This window comes from Lutjanus erythropterus, chromosome 2 (genome assembly GCF_056507025.1).
Source record: "Lutjanus erythropterus isolate fLutEry1 chromosome 2, fLutEry1.hap2, whole genome shotgun sequence".
Lineage (NCBI taxonomy): Eukaryota > Metazoa > Chordata > Actinopteri > Lutjaniformes > Lutjanidae > Lutjanus > Lutjanus erythropterus.
The window spans coordinates 29,380,179-29,402,290 of NC_139318.1; the positions used below are offsets into that span (position 1 = coordinate 29,380,179).

A 22,112-nucleotide genomic window follows, 5' to 3' on the forward strand; every position below is an offset into this window, starting at 1 on the left:
CTCCTCGTTACTTGTGGTGGAAGTGACAGTTGGTGTGGAATGATCGGTGCTGGAAGTACTTGTAGTCCCCCTTGATGTTACTGCTGAGGTTGACATTGTTGACTCAGTTTGTCCCGTGGTTGTCACAGTCATAGTAGGTGTAATTTTTGGTTTTGTCGATGATGGCACACTTGTTGTAGATGTCTCCTGGCTAGTTAATGTTTGACTGAAAGGAGTGGTTGTTGGAGGGACTGTAGAGGGTGAACTTGGTGAGACCTCGTTACTTGTGGTGGAAGTGACAGTTGGTGTGGAATGATCAGTGCTGGAAGTAATTGTAGTTCCACTTGATGTAACTACTGAGGTTGACTGTGTTGACTCAGTTTGTCCCATGGTTGTAACAGTTGTAGTAGATGTAGTTTGTGGTACTGTCGATGAGGTTAGACTTGTTACAGATGTTTCCTGGCTACTCAGTGTTTGACTCAAATGAATAGTTGTTGGAGGGACTGTGGAGGGTGACCCTGGTGACTCCTCGTTACTTGTGGTGGAAGTGACAGTTGGTGTGGAATGATCAGTGCTGGAAGTTTTTGTGGTCCGACCTGATGTTACTGCTGAGGTTGATACTGTTGACTCAGTTTGTCCTGTGGTTGACACAGTAGTAGAAGGTGTAATTTGTGGTTTTATCGATGAGGGCATACTTGTTGTAGATATTACCTGGCTAGTTAATGTTTGACTCAAAGGAGTGGTTGCTGTTGGGACCGTAGACTGTGAACTTGGTGAGAACTCGCTACTTGTGGTGGAAGTGACAGTTGGTGTGGAATGATCAGTGCTGGAAGTAATTGTAGTTCCACTTGATGTAACTACTGAGGTTGACTGTGTTGACTCAGTTTGTCCCATGGTTGTCACAGTTGTAGTAGATGTAGTTTGTGGTTTTATCGACGAGGGCATACTTGTTGTAGATGTTTCCTGGCTAGTTAATGTTTGACTCAAAGGAGTGGTTGCTGTTGGGACCGTAGACTGTGAACTTGGTGAGAACTCGTTACTTGTGGTGGAAGTGACAGTTGGTGTGGAATGATCAGTGCTGGAAGTAATTGTAGTTCCACTTGATGTAACTACTGAGGTTGACTGTGTTGACTCAGTTTGTCCCATGGTTGTAACAGTTGTAGTAGATGTAGTTTGTGGTACTGTCGATGAGGTTAGACTTGTTACAGATGTTTCCTGGCTACTCAGTGTTTGACTCAAATGAATAGTTGTTGGAGGGACTGTGGAGGGTGACCCTGGTGACTCCTCGTTACTTGTGGTGGAAGTGACAGTTGGTGTGGAATGATCAGTGCTGGAAGTTTTTGTGGTCCGACCTGATGTTACTGCTGAGGTTGATACTGTTGACTCAGTTTGTCCTGTGGTTGACACAGTAGTAGAAGGTGTAATTTGTGGTTTTATCGATGAGGGCATACTTGTTGTAGATATTACCTGGCTAGTTAATGTTTGACTCAAATGAGTGGTTGCTGTTGGGACCGTAGAGTGTGAACTTGGTGAGAACTCATTACTTGTGGTGGAAGTGACAGTTGGTGTGGAATGATCAGTGCTGGAAGTTCTTGTAGTCCCACTTGATGTAACTACTGAGGTTGACTGTGTTGACTCAGTTTGTCCCATGGTTGTCACAGTTGTAGTAGATGTAGTTTGTGGTTTTATCGACGAGGGCATACTTGTTGTAGATGTTTCCTGGCTAGTTAATGTTTGACGCAAAGGAGTGGTTGCTGTTGGGACCGTAGACTGTGAACTTGGTGAGAAGTCGCTACTTGTGGTGGAAGTGACAGTTGGTGTGGAATGATCAGTGCTGGAAGTAATTGTAGTTCCACTTGATGTAACTACTGAGGTTGACTGTGTTGACTCAGTTTGTCCCGTGGTTGTCACAGTTGTAGTAGATGTAGTTTGTGGTTTTATCGACGAGGGCATACTTGTTGTAGATGTTTCCTGGCTAGTTAATGTTTGACTCAAAGGAGTGGTTGCTGTTGGGACCGTAGACTGTGAACTTGGTGAGAACTCGTTACTTGTGGTGGAAGTGACAGTTGGTGTGGAATGATCAGTGCTGGAAGTAATTGTAGTTCCACTTGATGTAACTACTGAGGTTGACTGTGTTGACTCAGTTTGTCCCGTGGTTGTCACAGTTGTAGTAGATGTAGTTTGTGGTTTTATCGATGAGGGCATACTTGTTGTAGATGTTTCCTGGCTAGTTAATGTTTGACTGAAATGAGTGGTTGTTGGAGGGACTGTAGAGGGTGAACTTGGTGAGAACTCGTTATTTGAGGTGGGACTGACAGTTGGTGTGGAATGATCAGAGCTGGAAGTAATTGTAGTTCCACTTGATGTTACTGCTGAGGTTGACATTGTTGACTCAGTTTGTCCCGTGGTTGTCACAATCATAGTAGGTGTAATTTTTGGTTTTGTCGATGATGGCACACTTGTTGTAGATGTCTCCTGGCTAGTTAATGTTTGACTGAAAGGAGTGGTTGTTGGAGGGACTGTAGAGGGTGAACTTGGTGAGACCTCGTTACTTGTGGTGGAAGTGACAGTTGGTGTGGAATGATCAGTGCTGGAAGTAATTGTAGTTCCACTTGATGTAACTACTGAGGTTGACTGTGTTGACTCAGTTTGTCCCATGGTTGTAACAGTTGTAGTAGATGTAGTTTGTGGTACTGTCGATGAGGTTAGACTTGTTACAGATGTTTCCTGGCTACTCAGTGTTTGACTCAAATGAATAGTTGTTGGAGGGACTGTGGAGGGTGACCCTGGTGACTCCTCGTTACTTGTGGTGGAAGTGACAGTTGGTGTGGAGTGATCAGTGCTGGAAGTTTTTGTGGTCCGACCTGATGTTACTGCTGAGGTTGATACTGTTGACTCAGTTTGTCCTGTGGTTGACACAGTAGTAGAAGGTGTAATTTGTGGTTTTATCGATGAGGGCATACTTGTTGTAGATATTACCTGGCTAGTTAATGTTTGACTCAAAGGAGTGGTTGCTGTTGGGACCGTAGACTGTGAACTTGGTGAGAACTCGCTACTTGTGGTGGAAGTGACAGTTGGTGTGGAATGATCAGTGCTGGAAGTAATTGTAGTTCCACTTGATGTAACTACTGAGGTTGACTGTGTTGACTCAGTTTGTCCCATGGTTGTCACAGTTGTAGTAGATGTAGTTTGTGGTTTTATCGACGAGGGCATACTTGTTGTAGATGTTTCCTGGCTAGTTAATGTTTGACTCAAAGGAGTGGTTGCTGTTGGGACCGTAGACTGTGAACTTGGTGAGAACTCGTTACTTGTGGTGGAAGTGACAGTTGGTGTGGAATGATCAGTGCTGGAAGTAATTGTAGTTCCACTTGATGTAACTACTGAGGTTGACTGTGTTGACTCAGTTTGTCCCATGGTTGTAACAGTTGTAGTAGATGTAGTTTGTGGTACTGTCGATGAGGTTAGACTTGTTACAGATGTTTCCTGGCTACTCAGTGTTTGACTCAAATGAATAGTTGTTGGAGGGACTGTGGAGGGTGACCCTGGTGACTCCTCGTTACTTGTGGTGGAAGTGACAGTTGGTGTGGAATGATCAGTGCTGGAAGTTTTTGTGGTCCGACCTGATGTTACTGCTGAGGTTGATACTGTTGACTCAGTTTGTCCTGTGGTTGACACAGTAGTAGAAGGTGTAATTTGTGGTTTTATCGATGAGGGCATACTTGTTGTAGATATTACCTGGCTAGTTAATGTTTGACTCAAATGAGTGGTTGCTGTTGGGACCGTAGAGTGTGAACTTGGTGAGAACTCATTACTTGTGGTGGAAGTGACAGTTGGTGTGGAATGATCAGTGCTGGAAGTTCTTGTAGTCCCACTTGATGTAACTACTGAGGTTGACTGTGTTGACTCAGTTTGTCCCATGGTTGTCACAGTTGTAGTAGATGTAGTTTGTGGTTTTATCGACGAGGGCATACTTGTTGTAGATGTTTCCTGGCTAGTTAATGTTTGACTCAAAGGAGTGGTTGCTGTTGGGACCGTAGACTGTGAACTTGGTGAGAAGTCGCTACTTGTGGTGGAAGTGACAGTTGGTGTGGAATGATCAGTGCTGGAAGTAATTGTAGTTCCACTTGATGTAACTACTGAGGTTGACTGTGTTGACTCAGTTTGTCCCGTGGTTGTCACAGTTGTAGTAGATGTAGTTTGTGGTTTTATCGACGAGGGCATACTTGTTGTAGATGTTTCCTGGCTAGTTAATGTTTGACTCAAAGGAGTGGTTGCTGTTGGGACCGTAGACTGTGAACTTGGTGAGAACTCGTTACTTGTGGTGGAAGTGACAGTTGGTGTGGAATGATCAGTGCTGGAAGTAATTGTAGTTCCACTTGATGTAACTACTGAGGTTGACTGTGTTGACTCAGTTTGTCCCGTGGTTGTCACAGTTGTAGTAGATGTAGTTTGTGGTTTTATCGATGAGGGCATACTTGTTGTAGATGTTTCCTGGCTAGTTAATGTTTGACTGAAATGAGTGGTTGTTGGAGGGACTGTAGAGGGTGAACTTGGTGAGAACTCGTTATTTGAGGTGGGACTGACAGTTGGTGTGGAATGATCAGAGCTGGAAGTAATTGTAGTTCCACTTGATGTTACTGCTGAGGTTGACATTGTTGACTCAGTTTGTCCCGTGGTTGTCACAATCATAGTAGGTGTAATTTTTGGTTTTGTCGATGATGGCACACTTGTTGTAGATGTCTCCTGGCTAGTTAATGTTTGACTGAAAGGAGTGGTTGTTGGAGGGACTGTAGAGGGTGAACTTGGTGAGACCTCGTTACTTGTGGTGGAAGTGACAGTTGGTGTGGAATGATCAGTGCTGGAAGTAATTGTAGTTCCACTTGATGTAACTACTGAGGTTGACTGTGTTGACTCAGTTTGTCCCATGGTTGTAACAGTTGTAGTAGATGTAGTTTGTGGTACTGTCGATGAGGTTAGACTTGTTACAGATGTTTCCTGGCTACTCAGTGTTTGACTCAAATGAATAGTTGTTGGAGGGACTGTGGAGGGTGACCCTGGTGACTCCTCGTTACTTGTGGTGGAAGTGACAGTTGGTGTGGAGTGATCAGTGCTGGAAGTTTTTGTGGTCCGACCTGATGTTACTGCTGAGGTTGATACTGTTGACTCAGTTTGTCCTGTGGTTGACACAGTAGTAGAAGGTGTAATTTGTGGTTTTATCGATGAGGGCATACTTGTTGTAGATATTACCTGGCTAGTTAATGTTTGACTCAAAGGAGTGGTTGCTGTTGGGACCGTAGACTGTGAACTTGGTGAGAACTCGCTACTTGTGGTGGAAGTGACAGTTGGTGTGGAATGATCAGTGCTGGAAGTAATTGTAGTTCCACTTGATGTAACTACTGAGGTTGACTGTGTTGACTCAGTTTGTCCCATGGTTGTCACAGTTGTAGTAGATGTAGTTTGTGGTTTTATCGACGAGGGCATACTTGTTGTAGATGTTTCCTGGCTAGTTAATGTTTGACTCAAAGGAGTGGTTGCTGTTGGGACCGTAGACTGTGAACTTGGTGAGAACTCGTTACTTGTGGTGGAAGTGACAGTTGGTGTGGAATGATCAGTGCTGGAAGTAATTGTAGTTCCACTTGATGTAACTACTGAGGTTGACTGTGTTGACTCAGTTTGTCCCATGGTTGTAACAGTTGTAGTAGATGTAGTTTGTGGTACTGTCGATGAGGTTAGACTTGTTACAGATGTTTCCTGGCTACTCAGTGTTTGACTCAAATGAATAGTTGTTGGAGGGACTGTGGAGGGTGACCCTGGTGACTCCTCGTTACTTGTGGTGGAAGTGACAGTTGGTGTGGAATGATCAGTGCTGGAAGTTTTTGTGGTCCGACCTGATGTTACTGCTGAGGTTGATACTGTTGACTCAGTTTGTCCTGTGGTTGACACAGTAGTAGAAGGTGTAATTTGTGGTTTTATCGATGAGGGCATACTTGTTGTAGATATTACCTGGCTAGTTAATGTTTGACTCAAATGAGTGGTTGCTGTTGGGACCGTAGAGTGTGAACTTGGTGAGAACTCATTACTTGTGGTGGAAGTGACAGTTGGTGTGGAATGATCAGTGCTGGAAGTTCTTGTAGTCCCACTTGATGTAACTACTGAGGTTGACTGTGTTGACTCAGTTTGTCCCATGGTTGTCACAGTTGTAGTAGATGTAGTTTGTGGTTTTATCGACGAGGGCATACTTGTTGTAGATGTTTCCTGGCTAGTTAATGTTTGACTCAAAGGAGTGGTTGCTGTTGGGACCGTAGACTGTGAACTTGGTGAGAAGTCGCTACTTGTGGTGGAAGTGACAGTTGGTGTGGAATGATCAGTGCTGGAAGTAATTGTAGTTCCACTTGATGTAACTACTGAGGTTGACTGTGTTGACTCAGTTTGTCCCGTGGTTGTCACAGTTGTAGTAGATGTAGTTTGTGGTTTTATCGACGAGGGCATACTTGTTGTAGATGTTTCCTGGCTAGTTAATGTTTGACTCAAAGGAGTGGTTGCTGTTGGGACCGTAGACTGTGAACTTGGTGAGAACTCGTTACTTGTGGTGGAAGTGACAGTTGGTGTGGAATGATCAGTGCTGGAAGTAATTGTAGTTCCACTTGATGTAACTACTGAGGTTGACTGTGTTGACTCAGTTTGTCCCGTGGTTGTCACAGTTGTAGTAGATGTAGTTTGTGGTTTTATCGATGAGGGCATACTTGTTGTAGATGTTTCCTGGCTAGTTAATGTTTGACTGAAATGAGTGGTTGTTGGAGGGACTGTAGAGGGTGAACTTGGTGAGAACTCGTTATTTGAGGTGGGACTGACAGTTGGTGTGGAATGATCAGAGCTGGAAGTAATTGTAGTTCCACTTGATGTTACTGCTGAGGTTGACATTGTTGACTCAGTTTGTCCCGTGGTTGTCACAATCATAGTAGGTGTAATTTTTGGTTTTGTCGATGATGGCACACTTGTTGTAGATGTCTCCTGGCTAGTTAATGTTTGACTGAAAGGAGTGGTTGTTGGAGGGACTGTAGAGGGTGAACTTGGTGAGACCTCGTTACTTGTGGTGGAAGTGACAGTTGGTGTGGAATGATCAGTGCTGGAAGTAATTGTAGTTCCACTTGATGTAACTACTGAGGTTGACTGTGTTGACTCAGTTTGTCCCATGGTTGTAACAGTTGTAGTAGATGTAGTTTGTGGTACTGTCGATGAGGTTAGACTTGTTACAGATGTTTCCTGGCTACTCAGTGTTTGACTCAAATGAATAGTTGTTGGAGGGACTGTGGAGGGTGACCCTGGTGACTCCTCGTTACTTGTGGTGGAAGTGACAGTTGGTGTGGAGTGATCAGTGCTGGAAGTTTTTGTGGTCCGACCTGATGTTACTGCTGAGGTTGATACTGTTGACTCAGTTTGTCCTGTGGTTGACACAGTAGTAGAAGGTGTAATTTGTGGTTTTATCGATGAGGGCATACTTGTTGTAGATATTACCTGGCTAGTTAATGTTTGACTCAAAGGAGTGGTTGCTGTTGGGACCGTAGACTGTGAACTTGGTGAGAACTCGCTACTTGTGGTGGAAGTGACAGTTGGTGTGGAATGATCAGTGCTGGAAGTAATTGTAGTTCCACTTGATGTAACTACTGAGGTTGACTGTGTTGACTCAGTTTGTCCCATGGTTGTCACAGTTGTAGTAGATGTAGTTTGTGGTTTTATCGACGAGGGCATACTTGTTGTAGATGTTTCCTGGCTAGTTAATGTTTGACTCAAAGGAGTGGTTGCTGTTGGGACCGTAGACTGTGAACTTGGTGAGAACTCGTTACTTGTGGTGGAAGTGACAGTTGGTGTGGAATGATCAGTGCTGGAAGTAATTGTAGTTCCACTTGATGTAACTACTGAGGTTGACTGTGTTGACTCAGTTTGTCCCATGGTTGTAACAGTTGTAGTAGATGTAGTTTGTGGTACTGTCGATGAGGTTAGACTTGTTACAGATGTTTCCTGGCTACTCAATGTTTGACTCAAATGAGTAGTTGTTGGAGGGACTGTGGAGGGTGACCCTGGTGACTCCTCGTTACTTGTGGTGGAAGTGACAGTTGGTGTGGAATGATCAGTGCTGGAAGTTCTTGTAGTCCCCCTTGATGTTACTGCTGAGGTTGACATTGTTGACTCAGTTTGTCCCGTGGTTGTCACAGTCATAGTAGGTGTAATTTTTGGTTTTGTCGATGATGGCACACTTGTTGTAGATGTCTCCTGGCTAGTTAATGTTTGACTGAAAGGAGTGGTTGTTGGAGGGACTGTAGAGGGTGAACTTGGTGAGACCTCGTTACTTGTGGTGGAAGTGACAGTTGGTGTGGAATGATCAGTGCTGGAAGTAATTGTAGTTCCACTTGATGTAACTACTGAGGTTGACTGTGTTGACTCAGTTTGTCCCATGGTTGTAACAGTTGTAGTAGATGTAGTTTGTGGTACTGTCGATGAGGTTAGACTTGTTACAGATGTTTCCTGGCTACTCAGTGTTTGACTCAAATGAATAGTTGTTGGAGGGACTGTGGAGGGTGACCCTGGTGACTCCTCGTTACTTGTGGTGGAAGTGACAGTTGGTGTGGAATGATCAGTGCTGGAAGTTTTTGTGGTCCGACCTGATGTTACTGCTGAGGTTGATACTGTTGACTCAGTTTGTCCTGTTGATGACACAGTAGTAGAAGGTGTAATTTGTGGTTTTATCGATGAGGGCATACTTGTTGTAGATATTACCTGGCTAGTTAATGTTTGACTCAAATGAGTGGTTGCTGTTGGGACCGTAGAGTGTGAACTTGGTGAGAACTCATTACTTGTGGTGGAAGTGACAGTTGGTGTGGAATGATCAGTGCTGGAAGTTCTTGTAGTCCCACTTGATGTAACTACTGAGGTTGACTGTGTTGACTCAGTTTGTCCCATGGTTGTCACAGTTGTAGTAGATGTAGTTTGTGGTTTTATCGACGAGGGCATACTTGTTGTAGATGTTTCCTGGCTAGTTAATGTTTGACTCAAAGGAGTGGTTGCTGTTGGGACCGTAGACTGTGAACTTGGTGAGAACTCGCTACTTGTGGTGGAAGTGACAGTTGGTGTGGAATGATCAGTGCTGGAAGTAATTGTAGTTCCACTTGATGTAACTACTGAGGTTGACTGTGTTGACTCAGTTTGTCCCGTGGTTGTCACAGTTGTAGTAGATGTAGTTTGTGGTTTTATCGACGAGGGCATACTTGTTGTAGATGTTTCCTGGCTAGTTAATGTTTGACTCAAAGGAGTGGTTGCTGTTGGGACCGTAGACTGTGAACTTGGTGAGAACTCGTTACTTGTGGTGGAAGTGACAGTTGGTGTGGAATGATCAGTGCTGGAAGTAATTGTAGTTCCACTTGATGTAACTACTGAGGTTGACTGTGTTGACTCAGTTTGTCCCGTGGTTGTCACAGTTGTAGTAGATGTAGTTTGTGGTTTTATCGATGAGGGCATACTTGTTGTAGATGTTTCCTGGCTAGTTAATGTTTGACTGAAATGAGTGGTTGTTGGAGGGACTGTAGAGGGTGAACTTGGTGAGAACTCGTTATTTGAGGTGGGACTGACAGTTGGTGTGGAATGATCAGAGCTGGAAGTAATTGTAGTTCCACTTGATGTTACTGCTGAGGTTGACTGTGTTGACTCAGTTTGTCCCGTGGTTGTCACAGTCTCAGCAGGTGCAGTTTGTAGTACTGTCGATGAAGTTAGACTTGTTACAGATGTTTCCTGGCTACTCAATGTTTGACTCAAATGAGTAGTTGTTGGAGGGACTGTGGAGGGTGACCCTGGTGACTCCTCGTTACTTGTGGTGGAAGTGACAGTTGGTGTGGAATGATCAGTGCTGGAAGTTTTTGTGGTCTGACCTGATGTTACTGCTGAGGTTGATACTGTTGACTCAGTTTGTCCTGTGGTTGACACAGTAGTAGAAGGTGTAATTTGTGGTTTTATCGATGAGGGCATACTTGTTGTAGATATTACCTGGCTAGTTAATGTTTGACTCAAATGAGTGGTTGCTGTTGGGACCGTAGAGTGTGAACTTGGTGAGAACTCACTACTTGTGGTGGAAGTGACAGTTGGTGTGGAATGATCAGTGCTCGAAATTCTTGTAGTCCCACTTGTTGTTACTGCTGAGGTTGACATTGTTGACTCAGTTTGTGTCGTGGTTGTCACAGTCTCAGCAGGTGCAGTTTGTGGTACTGTCGATGAGGTTAGACTTGTTACAGATGTTTCTTGGCTACTCAATGTTTGACTAAAATGAATGGTTGTTGGAGGGACTGTGGAGGGTGACCCTAGTGACTCCTCGTTACTTGTGGTGGAAGTGACAGTTGGTGTGGAATGATCAGTGCTGGAAATTCTTGTAGTCCCACTTGATGTTACTGCTGAGGTTGACATTGTTGACTCAGTTTGTCCCGTGGTTGTCACAGTCGTAGTAGATGTAGTTTGTGGTTTTATCGACGAGGGCATACTTGATGTAGATATTTCCTGGCTAGTTAATGTTTGACTCAAAGGAGTGGTTGCTGTTGGGACCGTAGACTGTGAACTTGGTGAGAACTCGCTACTTGTGGTGGAAGTGACAGTTGGTGTGGAATGATCAGTGCTGGAAGTAATTGTAGTTCCACTTGATGTAACTACTGAGGTTGACTGTGTTGACTCTGTTTGTCCCGTGGTTGTCACAGTTGTAGTAGATGTAGTTTGTGGTTTTATCGATGAGGGCATACTTGTTGTAGATGTTTCCTGGCTAGTTAATGTTTGACTGAAATGAGTGGTTGTTGGAGGGACTGTAGAGGGTGAACTTGGTGAGAACTCGTTATTTGAGGTGGGACTGACAGTTGGTGTGGAATGATCAGAGCTGGAAGTAATTGTAGTTCCACTTGATGTTACTGCTGAGGTTGACTGTGTTGACTCAGTTTGTCCTGTGGTTGTCACAGTCTCAGCAGGTGCAGTTTGTAGTACTGTCGATGAGGTTAGACTTGTTACAGATGTTTCCTGGCTACTCAGTGTTTGACTCAAATGAATAGTTGTTGGAGGGACTGTGGAGGGTGACCCTGGTGACTCCTCGTTACTTGTGGTGGAAGTGACAGTTGGTGTGGAATGATCGGTGCTGGAAGTTCTTGTAGTCCCACTTGATGTTACTGCTGAGGTTGACATTGTTGACTCAGTTTGTCCTGTCCTTGTCACAGTCGTAGTAGGTGTAATTTTTGGTTTTGTCGATGAGGGCACACTTGTTGTAGATGTTTCCTGGCTAGTTAATGTTTGACTCAAATGAGTGGTTGTTGGAGGGACTGTAGAGGGTGAACTTGGTGAGACCTCGTTACTTGTGGTGGAAGTGACAGTTTGTGTGGAATGATCAGTGCTGGAAGTTCTTTTAGTTCCACTTGATGTAACTACTGAGGTTGACTGTGTTGACTCAGTTTGTCCCGTGGTTGTCACAGTTGCAGTAGATGTAGTTTGTGGTTTTGTCGATAAGGGCACACTTGTAGTAGATGTTTCCTGGCTAGATAATGTTTGACTCAAATGAGTGGTTGCTGTTGGGACTGTAGAATGTGAACTTGGTGAGAGCTCGTTATTTGAGGTGGAAGTGACAGTTGGTGTGAAATGATCAGTGCTGGAAGTTCTTTTAGTTCCACTTGATGTAACTGCTGAGGTTGACTGTGTTGACTCAGTTTTTGTCGTGGTTGTCACAGTCTCAGCAGGTGCAGTTTGTAGTACTGTCGATGAAGTTAGACTTGTTACAGATGTTTCCTGGCTACTCAGTGTTTGACTCAAATGAATAGTTGTTGGAGGGACTGTGGAGGGTGACCCTGGTGACTCCTCGTTACTTGTGGTGGAAGTGACAGTTGGTGTGGAATGATCAGTGCTGGAAGTTTTTGTGGTCCGACCTGATGTTACTGCTGAGGTTGATACTGTTGACTCAGTTTGTCCTGTGGTTGACACAGTAGTAGAAGGTGTAATTTGTGGTTTTATCGATGAGGGCATACTTGTTGTAGATATTACCTGGCTAGTTAATGTTTGACTCAAAGGAGTGGTTGCTGTTGGGACCGTAGACTGTGAACTTGGTGAGAACTCGCTACTTGTGGTGGAAGTGACAGTTGGTGTGGAATGATCAGTGCTGGAAGTAATTGTAGTTCCACTTGATGTAACTACTGAGGTTGACTGTGTTGACTCAGTTTGTCCCATGGTTGTCACAGTTGTAGTAGATGTAGTTTGTGGTTTTATCGACGAGGGCATACTTGTTGTAGATGTTTCCTGGCTAGTTAATGTTTGACTCAAAGGAGTGGTTGCTGTTGGGACCGTAGACTGTGAACTTGGTGAGAACTCGTTACTTGTGGTGGAAGTGACAGTTGGTGTGGAATGATCAGTGCTGGAAGTAATTGTAGTTCCACTTGATGTAACTACTGAGGTTGACTGTGTTGACTCAGTTTGTCCCATGGTTGTAACAGTTGTAGTAGATGTAGTTTGTGGTACTGTCGATGAGGTTAGACTTGTTACAGATGTTTCCTGGCTACTCAGTGTTTGACTCAAATGAATAGTTGTTGGAGGGACTGTGGAGGGTGACCCTGGTGACTCCTCGTTACTTGTGGTGGAAGTGACAGTTGGTGTGGAATGATCAGTGCTGGAAGTTTTTGTGGTCCGACCTGATGTTACTGCTGAGGTTGATACTGTTGACTCAGTTTGTCCTGTGGTTGACACAGTAGTAGAAGGTGTAATTTGTGGTTTTATCGATGAGGGCATACTTGTTGTAGATATTACCTGGCTAGTTAATGTTTGACTCAAATGAGTGGTTGCTGTTGGGACCGTAGAGTGTGAACTTGGTGAGAACTCATTACTTGTGGTGGAAGTGACAGTTGGTGTGGAATGATCAGTGCTGGAAGTTCTTGTAGTCCCACTTGATGTAACTACTGAGGTTGACTGTGTTGACTCAGTTTGTCCCATGGTTGTCACAGTTGTAGTAGATGTAGTTTGTGGTTTTATCGACGAGGGCATACTTGTTGTAGATGTTTCCTGGCTAGTTAATGTTTGACGCAAAGGAGTGGTTGCTGTTGGGACCGTAGACTGTGAACTTGGTGAGAAGTCGCTACTTGTGGTGGAAGTGACAGTTGGTGTGGAATGATCAGTGCTGGAAGTAATTGTAGTTCCACTTGATGTAACTACTGAGGTTGACTGTGTTGACTCAGTTTGTCCCGTGGTTGTCACAGTTGTAGTAGATGTAGTTTGTGGTTTTATCGACGAGGGCATACTTGTTGTAGATGTTTCCTGGCTAGTTAATGTTTGACTCAAAGGAGTGGTTGCTGTTGGGACCGTAGACTGTGAACTTGGTGAGAACTCGTTACTTGTGGTGGAAGTGACAGTTGGTGTGGAATGATCAGTGCTGGAAGTAATTGTAGTTCCACTTGATGTAACTACTGAGGTTGACTGTGTTGACTCAGTTTGTCCCGTGGTTGTCACAGTTGTAGTAGATGTAGTTTGTGGTTTTATCGATGAGGGCATACTTGTTGTAGATGTTTCCTGGCTAGTTAATGTTTGACTGAAATGAGTGGTTGTTGGAGGGACTGTAGAGGGTGAACTTGGTGAGAACTCGTTATTTGAGGTGGGACTGACAGTTGGTGTGGAATGATCAGAGCTGGAAGTAATTGTAGTTCCACTTGATGTTACTGCTGAGGTTGACATTGTTGACTCAGTTTGTCCCGTGGTTGTCACAATCATAGTAGGTGTAATTTTTGGTTTTGTCGATGATGGCACACTTGTTGTAGATGTCTCCTGGCTAGTTAATGTTTGACTGAAAGGAGTGGTTGTTGGAGGGACTGTAGAGGGTGAACTTGGTGAGACCTCGTTACTTGTGGTGGAAGTGACAGTTGGTGTGGAATGATCAGTGCTGGAAGTAATTGTAGTTCCACTTGATGTAACTACTGAGGTTGACTGTGTTGACTCAGTTTGTCCCATGGTTGTAACAGTTGTAGTAGATGTAGTTTGTGGTACTGTCGATGAGGTTAGACTTGTTACAGATGTTTCCTGGCTACTCAGTGTTTGACTCAAATGAATAGTTGTTGGAGGGACTGTGGAGGGTGACCCTGGTGACTCCTCGTTACTTGTGGTGGAAGTGACAGTTGGTGTGGAGTGATCAGTGCTGGAAGTTTTTGTGGTCCGACCTGATGTTACTGCTGAGGTTGATACTGTTGACTCAGTTTGTCCTGTGGTTGACACAGTAGTAGAAGGTGTAATTTGTGGTTTTATCGAGGGCATACTTGTTGTAGATATTACCTGGCTAGTTAATGTTTGACTCAAAGGAGTGGTTGCTGTTGGGACCGTAGACTGTGAACTTGGTGAGAACTCGCTACTTGTGGTGGAAGTGACAGTTGGTGTGGAATGATCAGTGCTGGAAGTAATTGTAGTTCCACTTGATGTAACTACTGAGGTTGACTGTGTTGACTCAGTTTGTCCCATGGTTGTCACAGTTGTAGTAGATGTAGTTTGTGGTTTTATCGACGAGGGCATACTTGTTGTAGATGTTTCCTGGCTAGTTAATGTTTGACTCAAAGGAGTGGTTGCTGTTGGGACCGTAGACTGTGAACTTGGTGAGAACTCGTTACTTGTGGTGGAAGTGACAGTTGGTGTGGAATGATCAGTGCTGGAAGTAATTGTAGTTCCACTTGATGTAACTACTGAGGTTGACTGTGTTGACTCAGTTTGTCCCATGGTTGTAACAGTTGTAGTAGATGTAGTTTGTGGTACTGTCGATGAGGTTAGACTTGTTACAGATGTTTCCTGGCTACTCAGTGTTTGACTCAAATGAATAGTTGTTGGAGGGACTGTGGAGGGTGACCCTGGTGACTCCTCGTTACTTGTGGTGGAAGTGACAGTTGGTGTGGAATGATCAGTGCTGGAAGTTTTTGTGGTCCGACCTGATGTTACTGCTGAGGTTGATACTGTTGACTCAGTGTGTCCTGTGGTTGACACAGTAGTAGAAGGTGTAATTTGTGGTTTTATCGATGAGGGCATACTTGTTGTAGATATTACCTGGCTAGTTAATGTTTGACTCAAAGGAGTGGTTGCTGTTGGGACCGTAGACTGTGAACTTGGTGAGAACTCGCTACTTGTGGTGGAAGTGACAGTTGGTGTGGAATGATCAGTGCTGGAAGTAATTGTAGTTCCACTTGATGTAACTACTGAGGTTGACTGTGTTGACTCAGTTTGTCCCATGGTTGTCACAGTTGTAGTAGATGTAGTTTGTGGTTTTATCGACGAGGGCATACTTGTTGTAGATGTTTCCTGGCTAGTTAATGTTTGACTCAAAGGAGTGGTTGCTGTTGGGACCGTAGACTGTGAACTTGGTGAGAACTCGTTACTTGTGGTGGAAGTGACAGTTGGTGTGGAATGATCAGTGCTGGAAGTAATTGTAGTTCCACTTGATGTAACTACTGAGGTTGACTGTGTTGACTCAGTTTGTCCCATGGTTGTAACAGTTGTAGTAGATGTAGTTTGTGGTACTGTCGATGAGGTTAGACTTGTTACAGATGTTTCCTGGCTACTCAGTGTTTGACTCAAATGAATAGTTGTTGGAGGGACTGTGGAGGGTGACCCTGGTGACTCCTCGTTACTTGTGGTGGAAGTGACAGTTGGTGTGGAATGATCAGTGCTGGAAGTTTTTGTGGTCCGACCTGATGTTACTGCTGTGGTTGATACTGTTGACTCAGTTTGTCCTGTGGTTGACACAGTAGTAGAAGGTGTAATTTGTGGTTTTATCGATGAGGGCATACTTGTTGTAGATATTACCTGGCTAGTTAATGTTTGACTCAAATGAGTGGTTGCTGTTGGGACCGTAGAGTGTGAACTTGGTGAGAACTCATTACTTGTGGTGGAAGTGACAGTTGGTGTGGAATGATCAGTGCTGGAAGTTCTTGTAGTCCCACTTGATGTAACTACTGAGGTTGACTGTGTTGACTCAGTTTGTCCCATGGTTGTCACAGTTGTAGTAGATGTAGTTTGTGGTTTTATCGACGAGGACATACTTGTTGTAGATGTTTCCTGGCTAGTTAATGTTTGACTCAAAGGAGTGGTTGCTGTTGGGACCGTAGACTGTGAACTTGGTGAGAACTCGCTACTTGTGGTGGAAGTGACAGTTGGTGTGGAATGATCAGTGGTGGAAGTAATTGTAGTTCCACTTGATGTAACTACTGAGGTTGACTGTGTTGACTCAGTTTGTCCCGTGGTTGTCACAGTTGTAGTAGATGTAGTTTGTGGTTTTATCGACGAGGGCATACTTGTTGTAGATGTTTCCTGGCTAGTTAATGTTTGACTCAAAGGAGTGGTTGCTGTTGGGACCGTAGACTGTGAACTTGGTGAGAACTCGTTACTTGTGGTGGAAGTGACAGTTGGTGTGGAATGATCAGTGCTGGAAGTAATTGTAGTTCCACTTGATGTAACTACTGAGGTTGACTGTGTTGACTCAGTTTGTCCCGTGGTTGTCACAGTTGTAGTAGATGTAGTTTGTGGTTTTATCGATGAGGGCATACTTGTTGTAGATGTTTCCTGGCTAGTTAATGTTTGACTGAAATGAGTGGTTGTTGGAGGGACTGTAGAGGGTGAACTTGGTGAGAACTCGTTATTTGAGGTGGGACTGACAGTTGGTGTGGAATGATCAGAGCTGGAAGTAATTGTAGTTCCACTTGATGTTACTGCTGAGGTTGACTGTGTTGACTCAGTTTGTCCCGTGGTTGTCATAGTCTCAGCAGGTGCAGTTTGTAGTACTGTCGATGAGGTTAGACTTGTTACAGATGTTTCCTGGCTACTCAATGTTTGACTCAAATGAGTAGTTGTTGGAGGGACTGTGGAGGGTGACCCTGGTGACTCCTCGTTACTTGTGGTGGAAGTGACAGTTGGTGTGGAATGATCAGTGCTGGAAGTTCTTGTAGTCCCACTTGATGTTACTGCTGAGGTTGACATTGTTGACTCAGTTTGTCCCGTGGTTGTCACAGTCATAGTAGGTGTAATTTTTGGTTTTGTCGATGATGGCACACTTGTTGTAGATGTCTCCTGGCTAGTTAATGTTTGACTGAAAGGAGTGGTTGTTGGAGGGACTGTAGAGGGTGAACTTGGTGAGACCTCGTTACTTGTGGTGGAAGTGACAGTTGCTGTGGAATGATCAGTGCTGGAAGTAATTGTAGTTCCACTTGATGTAACTACTGAGGTTGACTGTGTTGACTCAGTTTGTCCCGTGGTTGTCACAGTTGTAGTAGATGTAGTTTGTGGTTTTATCGATGAGGGCATACTTGTTGTAGATGTTTCCTGGCTAGTTAATGTTTGACTGAAATGAGTGGTTGTTGGAGGGACTGTAGAGGGTGAACTTGGTGAGAACTCGTTATTTGAGGTGGGACTGACAGTTGGTGTGGAATGATCAGAGCTGGAAGTAATTGTAGTTCCACTTGATGTTACTGCTGAGGTTGACTGTGTTGACTCAGTTTGTCCCGTGGTTGTCATAGTCTCAGCAGGTGCAGTTTGTAGTACTGTCGATGAGGTTAGACTTGTTACAGATGTTTCCTGGCTACTCAATGTTTGACTCAAATGAGTAGTTGTTGGAGGGACTGTGGAGGGTGACCCTGGTGACTCCTCGTTACTTGTGGTGGAAGTGACAGTTGGTGTGGAATGATCAGTGCTGGAAGTTCTTGTAGTCCCACTTGATGTTACTGCTGAGGTTGACATTGTTGACTCAGTTTGTCCCGTGGTTGTCACAGTCATAGTAGGTGTAATTTTTGGTTTTGTCGATGATGGCACACTTGTTGTAGATGTCTCCTGGCTAGTTAATGTTTGACTGAAAGGAGTGGTTGTTGGAGGGACTGTAGAGGGTGAACTTGGTGAGACCTCGTTACTTGTGGTGGAAGTGACAGTTGGTGTGGAATGATCAGTGCTGGAAGTAATTGTAGTTCCACTTGATGTAACTACTGAGGTTGACTGTGTTGACTCAGTTTGTCCCGTGGTTGTCACAGTTGTAGTAGATGTAGTTTGTGGTTTTATCGATGAGGGCATACTTGTTGTAGATGTTTCCTGGCTAGTTAATGTTTGACTGAAATGAGTGGTTGTTGGAGGGACTGTAGAGGGTGAACTTGGTGAGAACTCGTTATTTGAGGTGGGACTGACAGTTGGTGTGGAATGATCAGAGCTGGAAGTAATTGTAGTTCCACTTGATGTTACTACTGAGGTTGACGGTGTTGACTCATTTTGTCCCGTGGTTGTCACAGTCTCAGCAGGTGCAGTTTGTGGTACTGTCGATGAGGTTAGACTTGTTACAGATGTTTCCTGGCTACTCAGTGTTTGACTCAAATGAATAGTTGTTGGAGGGACTGTGGAGGGTGACCCTGGTGACTCCTCGTTACTTGTGGTGGAAGTGACAGTTGGTGTGGAATGATCAGTGCTGAAAGTTTTTGTGGTCCGACCTGATGTTACTGCTGAGGTTGATACTGTTGACTCAGTTTGTCCTGTGGTTGACACAGTAGTAGAAGGTGTAATTTGTGGTTTTATCGATGAGGGCATACTTATTGTAGATATTACCTGGCTAGTTAATGTTTGACTCAAATGAGTGGTTGCTGTTGGGACCGTAGAGTGTGAACTTGGTGAGAACTCATTACTTGTGGTGGAAGTGACAGTTGGTGTGGAATGATCAGAGCTGGAAGTAATTGTAGTTCCACTTGATGTAACTACTGAGGTTGACTGTGTTGACTCAGTTTGTCCCATGGTTGTCACAGTTGTAGTAGATGTAGTTTGTGGTTTTATCGACGAGGGCATACTTGTTGTAGATGTTTCCTGGCTAGTTAATGTTTGACTCAAAGGAGTGGTTGCTGTTGGGACCGTAGACTGTGAACTTGGTGAGAACTCGTTACTTGTGGTGGAAGTGACAGTTGGTGTGGAATGATCAGTGCTGGAAGTAATTGTAGTTCCACTTGATGTAACTACTGAGGTTGACGGTGTTGACTCAGTTTGTCCCGTGGTTGTCACAGTTGTAGTAGATGTAGTTTGTGGTTTTGTCGATGAGGGCATACTTGTTGTAGATGTTTCCTGGCTAGTTAATGTTTGACTGAAATGAGTGGTTGCTGTTGGGACTGTAGAGTGTGAACTTGGTGAGAACTCGTTACTTGTGGTGGAAGTGACAGTTGGTGTGGAATGATCAGTGCTGGAAGTTCTTGTGGTCCCACTTGATGTTAATGCTGAGGTTGAAATTATTGACTCAGTTTTTGTCGTGGTTGTCACAGTCATAGCAGGTGCAGTTTGTGGTACTGTCGATGAGGTTATACTTGTTACAGATGTTTCCTGGCTACTCAATGTTTGACTCAAATGAGTAGTTGTTGGAGGGAGTGTAGAGGGTGACCCAGGTGACTCCTCATTACTTGTGGTGGAAGTGACAGTTGGTGTGGAATGATCAGTGCTGGAAATTCTTGTGGTCCCACTTGATGTTACTGCTGAGGTTGACTGTGTTGACTCAGTTTGTCCCATGGTTGTCACAGTCTCAGCAGGTGCAGTTTGTAGTACTGTCGATGAGGTTAGACTTGTTACAGATGTTTCCTGGCTACTCAATGTTTGACTCAAATGAGTAGTTGTTGGAGGGACTGTAGAGGGTGAACTTGGTGAGACCTCATTACTTGTGGTGGAAGTGACAGTTGGTGTGGAATGATCAGTGCTGGAAGTTCTTGTAGTCCCACGTGATGTTACTGCTGATGTTGACATTGTTGACTCAGTTTCTCCTGTGGTTGTCACAGTCCTATTAGGTGTAATTTGTGATTTTGTCGATGATGGCACACTTGTTACAGATGTTTCCTGGCTAGATAATGTTTGACTCAAATGAGTGGTTGTTGGAGGGACTGTAGAGGGTGAACTTGGTGAGACCTCGTTACTTGTGGTGGAAGTGACAGTTGGTGTGGAATGATCAGTGCTGGAAGTTCTTGTAGTTCCACTTGATGTTACTGCTGAGGTTGACATTGTTGACTCAGTTTGTCCCATCGTTGTCACAGTCGTAGTATGTGTAATTTTTGGTTTTGTCGATGAGGGCACACTTGTTGTAGATGTTTCCTGGCTAATTAATGTTTGACTCAAATGAGTGGTTGTTGGAGGGACTGTAGAGGGTGAACTTGGTGAGACCTCATTACTTGTGGTGGAAGTGACAGTTGGTGTGGAATGATCAGTGCTGGAAGTTCTTGTAGTCCCACTTGATGTTACTGCTGAGGTTGACATTGTTGACTCAGTTTGTGTTGTGGTTGTCCCAGTCTCAGCACGTGCAGTTTGTGGTTTTGCCGATGAGGTTAGACTTGTTACAGATGTTTCCTGGCTGGAATGATCAGTGCTGGAAGTTCTTGTAGTCCCACTTGATGTAACCGCTAAGTTATTGCTAGTTACTCTGTCACTCAAATGAAATGAAGTTCTTGTATCATCTATCAGGCTTTGATTTGATTCTAGTGAATGAGTCATATTTTCCTGGTTTGCCTCATAAAATAATCTTACTTCCAAACTCTCTGGTAATTCATTTCTTGTCACGTTTAAATTTGATTGATTTTTCACCTCATCATTTTGCGCCAAGTATGTTTTTTTCCAAGTTTCATCAGGTTGATCTTCTGTTACATTTTGATGTCCTGTTAAAAAAGACAATATTTTAGGCAGATACACACACACACACACATATATAAAAATGTATATAAAAAAATATATACATATATCAGGGCTGACACATCGAGACAGACCACCACTCACAACCACTCAGACGAGTGGAAAGGCCCTGCTCCTGGGGGATTCAAACTCAGGATCTTCTTGCTGTGAGGTGGCAGTGTTAACCACTGCAACACTGTGACACCCACTCAGATATAAGTTTCCCCAAAAGATAGCAAGATACACCAAAAAGCTAGGAATATGTGGCAGGCAGTCAGATCGTTTGAGACAACAGGAGGTGTCTGTAGTGTGTAATTGTCATATGTCATATCCAGAGGGCAGTAAAAACCAGAGACAAACCCTTCACATAAGGTCTTACATATCAATATTTCAAATATTATATTAAAATATATTATATTTGATTTATTTACTTAAATTAGTAGGCTGTTCTCTTCTAATTTAATTTAAACCTAATTTTCCTCCATCTATGCTTCAGAAATGAAAAGGTTACAGGCCTGAAAACAGTAAAACATTACTTATTCTCATACCATTGTTTGGTGTCTGCTGCCCTCTACTGGGTGTTTTTTGTATATGGCAACTACACCCTACAAACACATGTTACAACCTACCCGGCTGCCTGCTGCTCATTCCAGTAAAAATCTTTTTCCATATTGATGCATTTCTTATGTTTCTGGCTAAGTTTTGGCTGAAATGAAATACCAGCTCTAATACTCATGGTTTACCACATGTAACACCATACACTGATAGCAGAATAAACAATGTTTTTTCTGGATTTTTCATAATAGCCAATTACTCTGTTCCAATCAATTTGTATAAATTATAATTATCTTTGTACTTGGTAGTAAGACCGGTATTAGCCTATATGAATCAGTCTGAGTTTCTTTTTAACATTCTTATTTTTCTGTGTTAGTACCACACATATAGTTACATGTAACATGTATTCCCAGTAATATTATTTCTCTTTACCAAGATTGCTCTTATGTGCTGCACTGTTGGAAGCAGCTTTAATAAATAAAAATTTATTGAAACAATTGAAATACTGACATGTTTTACTGATATAGAGGGTTTCCCTTTCATATATGTATATTTATATTTGTGGCTGTACCTCAGTGCAAAATGCAGGACTTTAAGGAAATTAAGATTTAAGTTAACAAGAACGCTTTGTGTTTTTTCTCCATTTGGTTGTTTGGTTTAACAATATTCATTTAGAACAATTGTATCCTAAAATCTTCTGTCTGCAAAGTTATCAGTCACATGATCCTGTTGAATCAAGTTTTTTGTCAGTGTTAGCTTTGTTTTACTTCAGTACTGCAGAGGTGAGGTCCTAGTAAATTTTAATATAAAAACAATAGTCATATTTAATGAAAATCACTTCCCCTAAAACTGAATAGGCTATTTCCTTATCTCAGATGCATATCTAACATCTATTC

At 43.5% G+C, this 22,112-nt stretch overlaps 8 protein-coding genes across 8 annotated transcripts; all 8 read right to left on the bottom strand.

Moving 5' to 3' along the window:
* Positions 1 to 103: 103 nt before the first annotated feature.
* On the bottom strand, positions 104 to 2,940 carry LOC146331878 (uncharacterized). The gene is made up of 2 exons (XM_084743278.1): positions 256 to 2,940; positions 104 to 190 (listed from the first exon to the last, which is right to left on the bottom strand). The coding sequence occupies exons 1-2, from the start codon at positions 2,938 to 2,940 to the stop codon at positions 104 to 106; spliced, it is 2,772 nt and encodes a 923-aa protein (XP_084599404.1).
* A 22-nt stretch (positions 2,941 to 2,962) lies between these two features.
* Positions 2,963 to 3,696, bottom strand: LOC146331879 (uncharacterized). Its single transcript, XM_084743291.1, has 2 exons — positions 3,151 to 3,696; positions 2,963 to 3,031 (listed from the first exon to the last, which is right to left on the bottom strand). The coding sequence occupies exons 1-2, from the start codon at positions 3,694 to 3,696 to the stop codon at positions 2,963 to 2,965; spliced, it is 615 nt and encodes a 204-aa protein (XP_084599417.1).
* Positions 3,697 to 3,883: 187 nt separating this feature from the next.
* LOC146331880 (uncharacterized) lies at positions 3,884 to 5,661 on the bottom strand. Its single transcript, XM_084743300.1, has 2 exons — positions 4,012 to 5,661; positions 3,884 to 3,970 (listed from the first exon to the last, which is right to left on the bottom strand). The coding sequence occupies exons 1-2, from the start codon at positions 5,659 to 5,661 to the stop codon at positions 3,884 to 3,886; spliced, it is 1,737 nt and encodes a 578-aa protein (XP_084599426.1).
* A 742-nt stretch (positions 5,662 to 6,403) lies between these two features.
* Positions 6,404 to 7,476, bottom strand: LOC146331881 (uncharacterized). The gene is made up of 2 exons (XM_084743313.1): positions 6,679 to 7,476; positions 6,404 to 6,490 (listed from the first exon to the last, which is right to left on the bottom strand). Exons 1-2 carry the CDS (start codon positions 7,474 to 7,476, stop codon positions 6,404 to 6,406), a joined length of 885 nt encoding a protein of 294 aa, XP_084599439.1.
* A 691-nt stretch (positions 7,477 to 8,167) lies between these two features.
* On the bottom strand, positions 8,168 to 9,996 carry LOC146331882 (uncharacterized). The gene is made up of 2 exons (XM_084743325.1): positions 9,304 to 9,996; positions 8,168 to 8,254 (listed from the first exon to the last, which is right to left on the bottom strand). The coding sequence occupies exons 1-2, from the start codon at positions 9,994 to 9,996 to the stop codon at positions 8,168 to 8,170; spliced, it is 780 nt and encodes a 259-aa protein (XP_084599451.1).
* A 127-nt stretch (positions 9,997 to 10,123) lies between these two features.
* LOC146331883 (uncharacterized) lies at positions 10,124 to 11,184 on the bottom strand. The gene is made up of 2 exons (XM_084743327.1): positions 10,325 to 11,184; positions 10,124 to 10,163 (listed from the first exon to the last, which is right to left on the bottom strand). Exons 1-2 carry the CDS (start codon positions 11,182 to 11,184, stop codon positions 10,124 to 10,126), a joined length of 900 nt encoding a protein of 299 aa, XP_084599453.1.
* Positions 11,185 to 11,191: 7 nt separating this feature from the next.
* Positions 11,192 to 15,033, bottom strand: LOC146331884 (uncharacterized). The gene is made up of 2 exons (XM_084743328.1): positions 12,832 to 15,033; positions 11,192 to 11,278 (listed from the first exon to the last, which is right to left on the bottom strand). Exons 1-2 carry the CDS (start codon positions 15,031 to 15,033, stop codon positions 11,192 to 11,194), a joined length of 2,289 nt encoding a protein of 762 aa, XP_084599454.1.
* Positions 15,034 to 16,480: 1,447 nt separating this feature from the next.
* Positions 16,481 to 18,561, bottom strand: LOC146331885 (uncharacterized). Its single transcript, XM_084743329.1, has 2 exons — positions 16,807 to 18,561; positions 16,481 to 16,567 (listed from the first exon to the last, which is right to left on the bottom strand). The coding sequence occupies exons 1-2, from the start codon at positions 18,559 to 18,561 to the stop codon at positions 16,481 to 16,483; spliced, it is 1,842 nt and encodes a 613-aa protein (XP_084599455.1).
* Between the last annotated feature and the right edge of the window lie 3,551 nt (positions 18,562 to 22,112).

What these genes read in the sequence shown, in the direction of transcription:
- LOC146331878 (XM_084743278.1), bottom strand. Translation starts at nt 2,940, where the DNA reads ATGCCCTCATCGATAAAACCACAAATTACACCTTCTACTACTGTGTCA. An exon ending in CTTCCACCACAAGTAACGAG is followed by an intron (nt 191 to 255) that starts GTCTCACCAAGT and finishes AACATTAACTAG; the next exon opens with CCAGGAGACATCTACAACAA.
- LOC146331879 (XM_084743291.1), bottom strand. Translation starts at nt 3,696, where the DNA reads ATGCCCTCATCGATAAAACCACAAATTACACCTTCTACTACTGTGTCA. An exon ending in AAACTACATCTACTACAACT is followed by an intron (nt 3,032 to 3,150) that starts GTGACAACCATG and finishes CACCACAAGTAG; the next exon opens with CGAGTTCTCACCAAGTTCAC.
- LOC146331880 (XM_084743300.1), bottom strand. Translation starts at nt 5,661, where the DNA reads ATGGGACAAACTGAGTCAACACAGTCAACCTCAGTAGTTACATCAAGT. An exon ending in CACCAAGTTCACAGTCTACG is followed by an intron (nt 3,971 to 4,011) that starts GTCCCAACAGCA and finishes AACATTAACTAG; the next exon opens with CCAGGAAACATCTACAACAA.
- LOC146331881 (XM_084743313.1), bottom strand. Translation starts at nt 7,476, where the DNA reads ATGCCCTCATCGATAAAACCACAAATTACACCTTCTACTACTGTGTCA. An exon ending in AAACTACATCTACTACAACT is followed by an intron (nt 6,491 to 6,678) that starts GTGACAACCACG and finishes AACATTAACTAG; the next exon opens with CCAGGAAACATCTACAACAA.
- LOC146331882 (XM_084743325.1), bottom strand. Translation starts at nt 9,996, where the DNA reads ATGCCCTCATCGATAAAACCACAAATTACACCTTCTACTACTGTGTCA. An exon ending in CACCAAGTTCACAGTCTACG is followed by an intron (nt 8,255 to 9,303) that starts GTCCCAACAGCA and finishes AACATTAACTAG; the next exon opens with CCAGGAGACATCTACAACAA.
- LOC146331883 (XM_084743327.1), bottom strand. Translation starts at nt 11,184, where the DNA reads ATGTCAACCTCAGCAGTAACATCAAGTGGGACTACAAGAACTTCCAGC. An exon ending in AGTAACGAGGAGTCACTAGG is followed by an intron (nt 10,164 to 10,324) that starts GTCACCCTCCAC and finishes TGTCAACCTCAG; the next exon opens with CAGTAACAACAAGTGGGACT.
- LOC146331884 (XM_084743328.1), bottom strand. Translation starts at nt 15,033, where the DNA reads ATGCCCTCATCGATAAAACCACAAATTACACCTTCTACTACTGTGTCA. An exon ending in CACCAAGTTCACACTCTACG is followed by an intron (nt 11,279 to 12,831) that starts GTCCCAACAGCA and finishes AACATTAACTAG; the next exon opens with CCAGGAAACATCTACAACAA.
- LOC146331885 (XM_084743329.1), bottom strand. Translation starts at nt 18,561, where the DNA reads ATGCCCTCATCGATAAAACCACAAATTACACCTTCTACTACTGTGTCA. An exon ending in TGAGTAGCCAGGAAACATCT is followed by an intron (nt 16,568 to 16,806) that starts GTAACAAGTCTA and finishes AACATTAACTAG; the next exon opens with CCAGGAAACATCTACAACAA.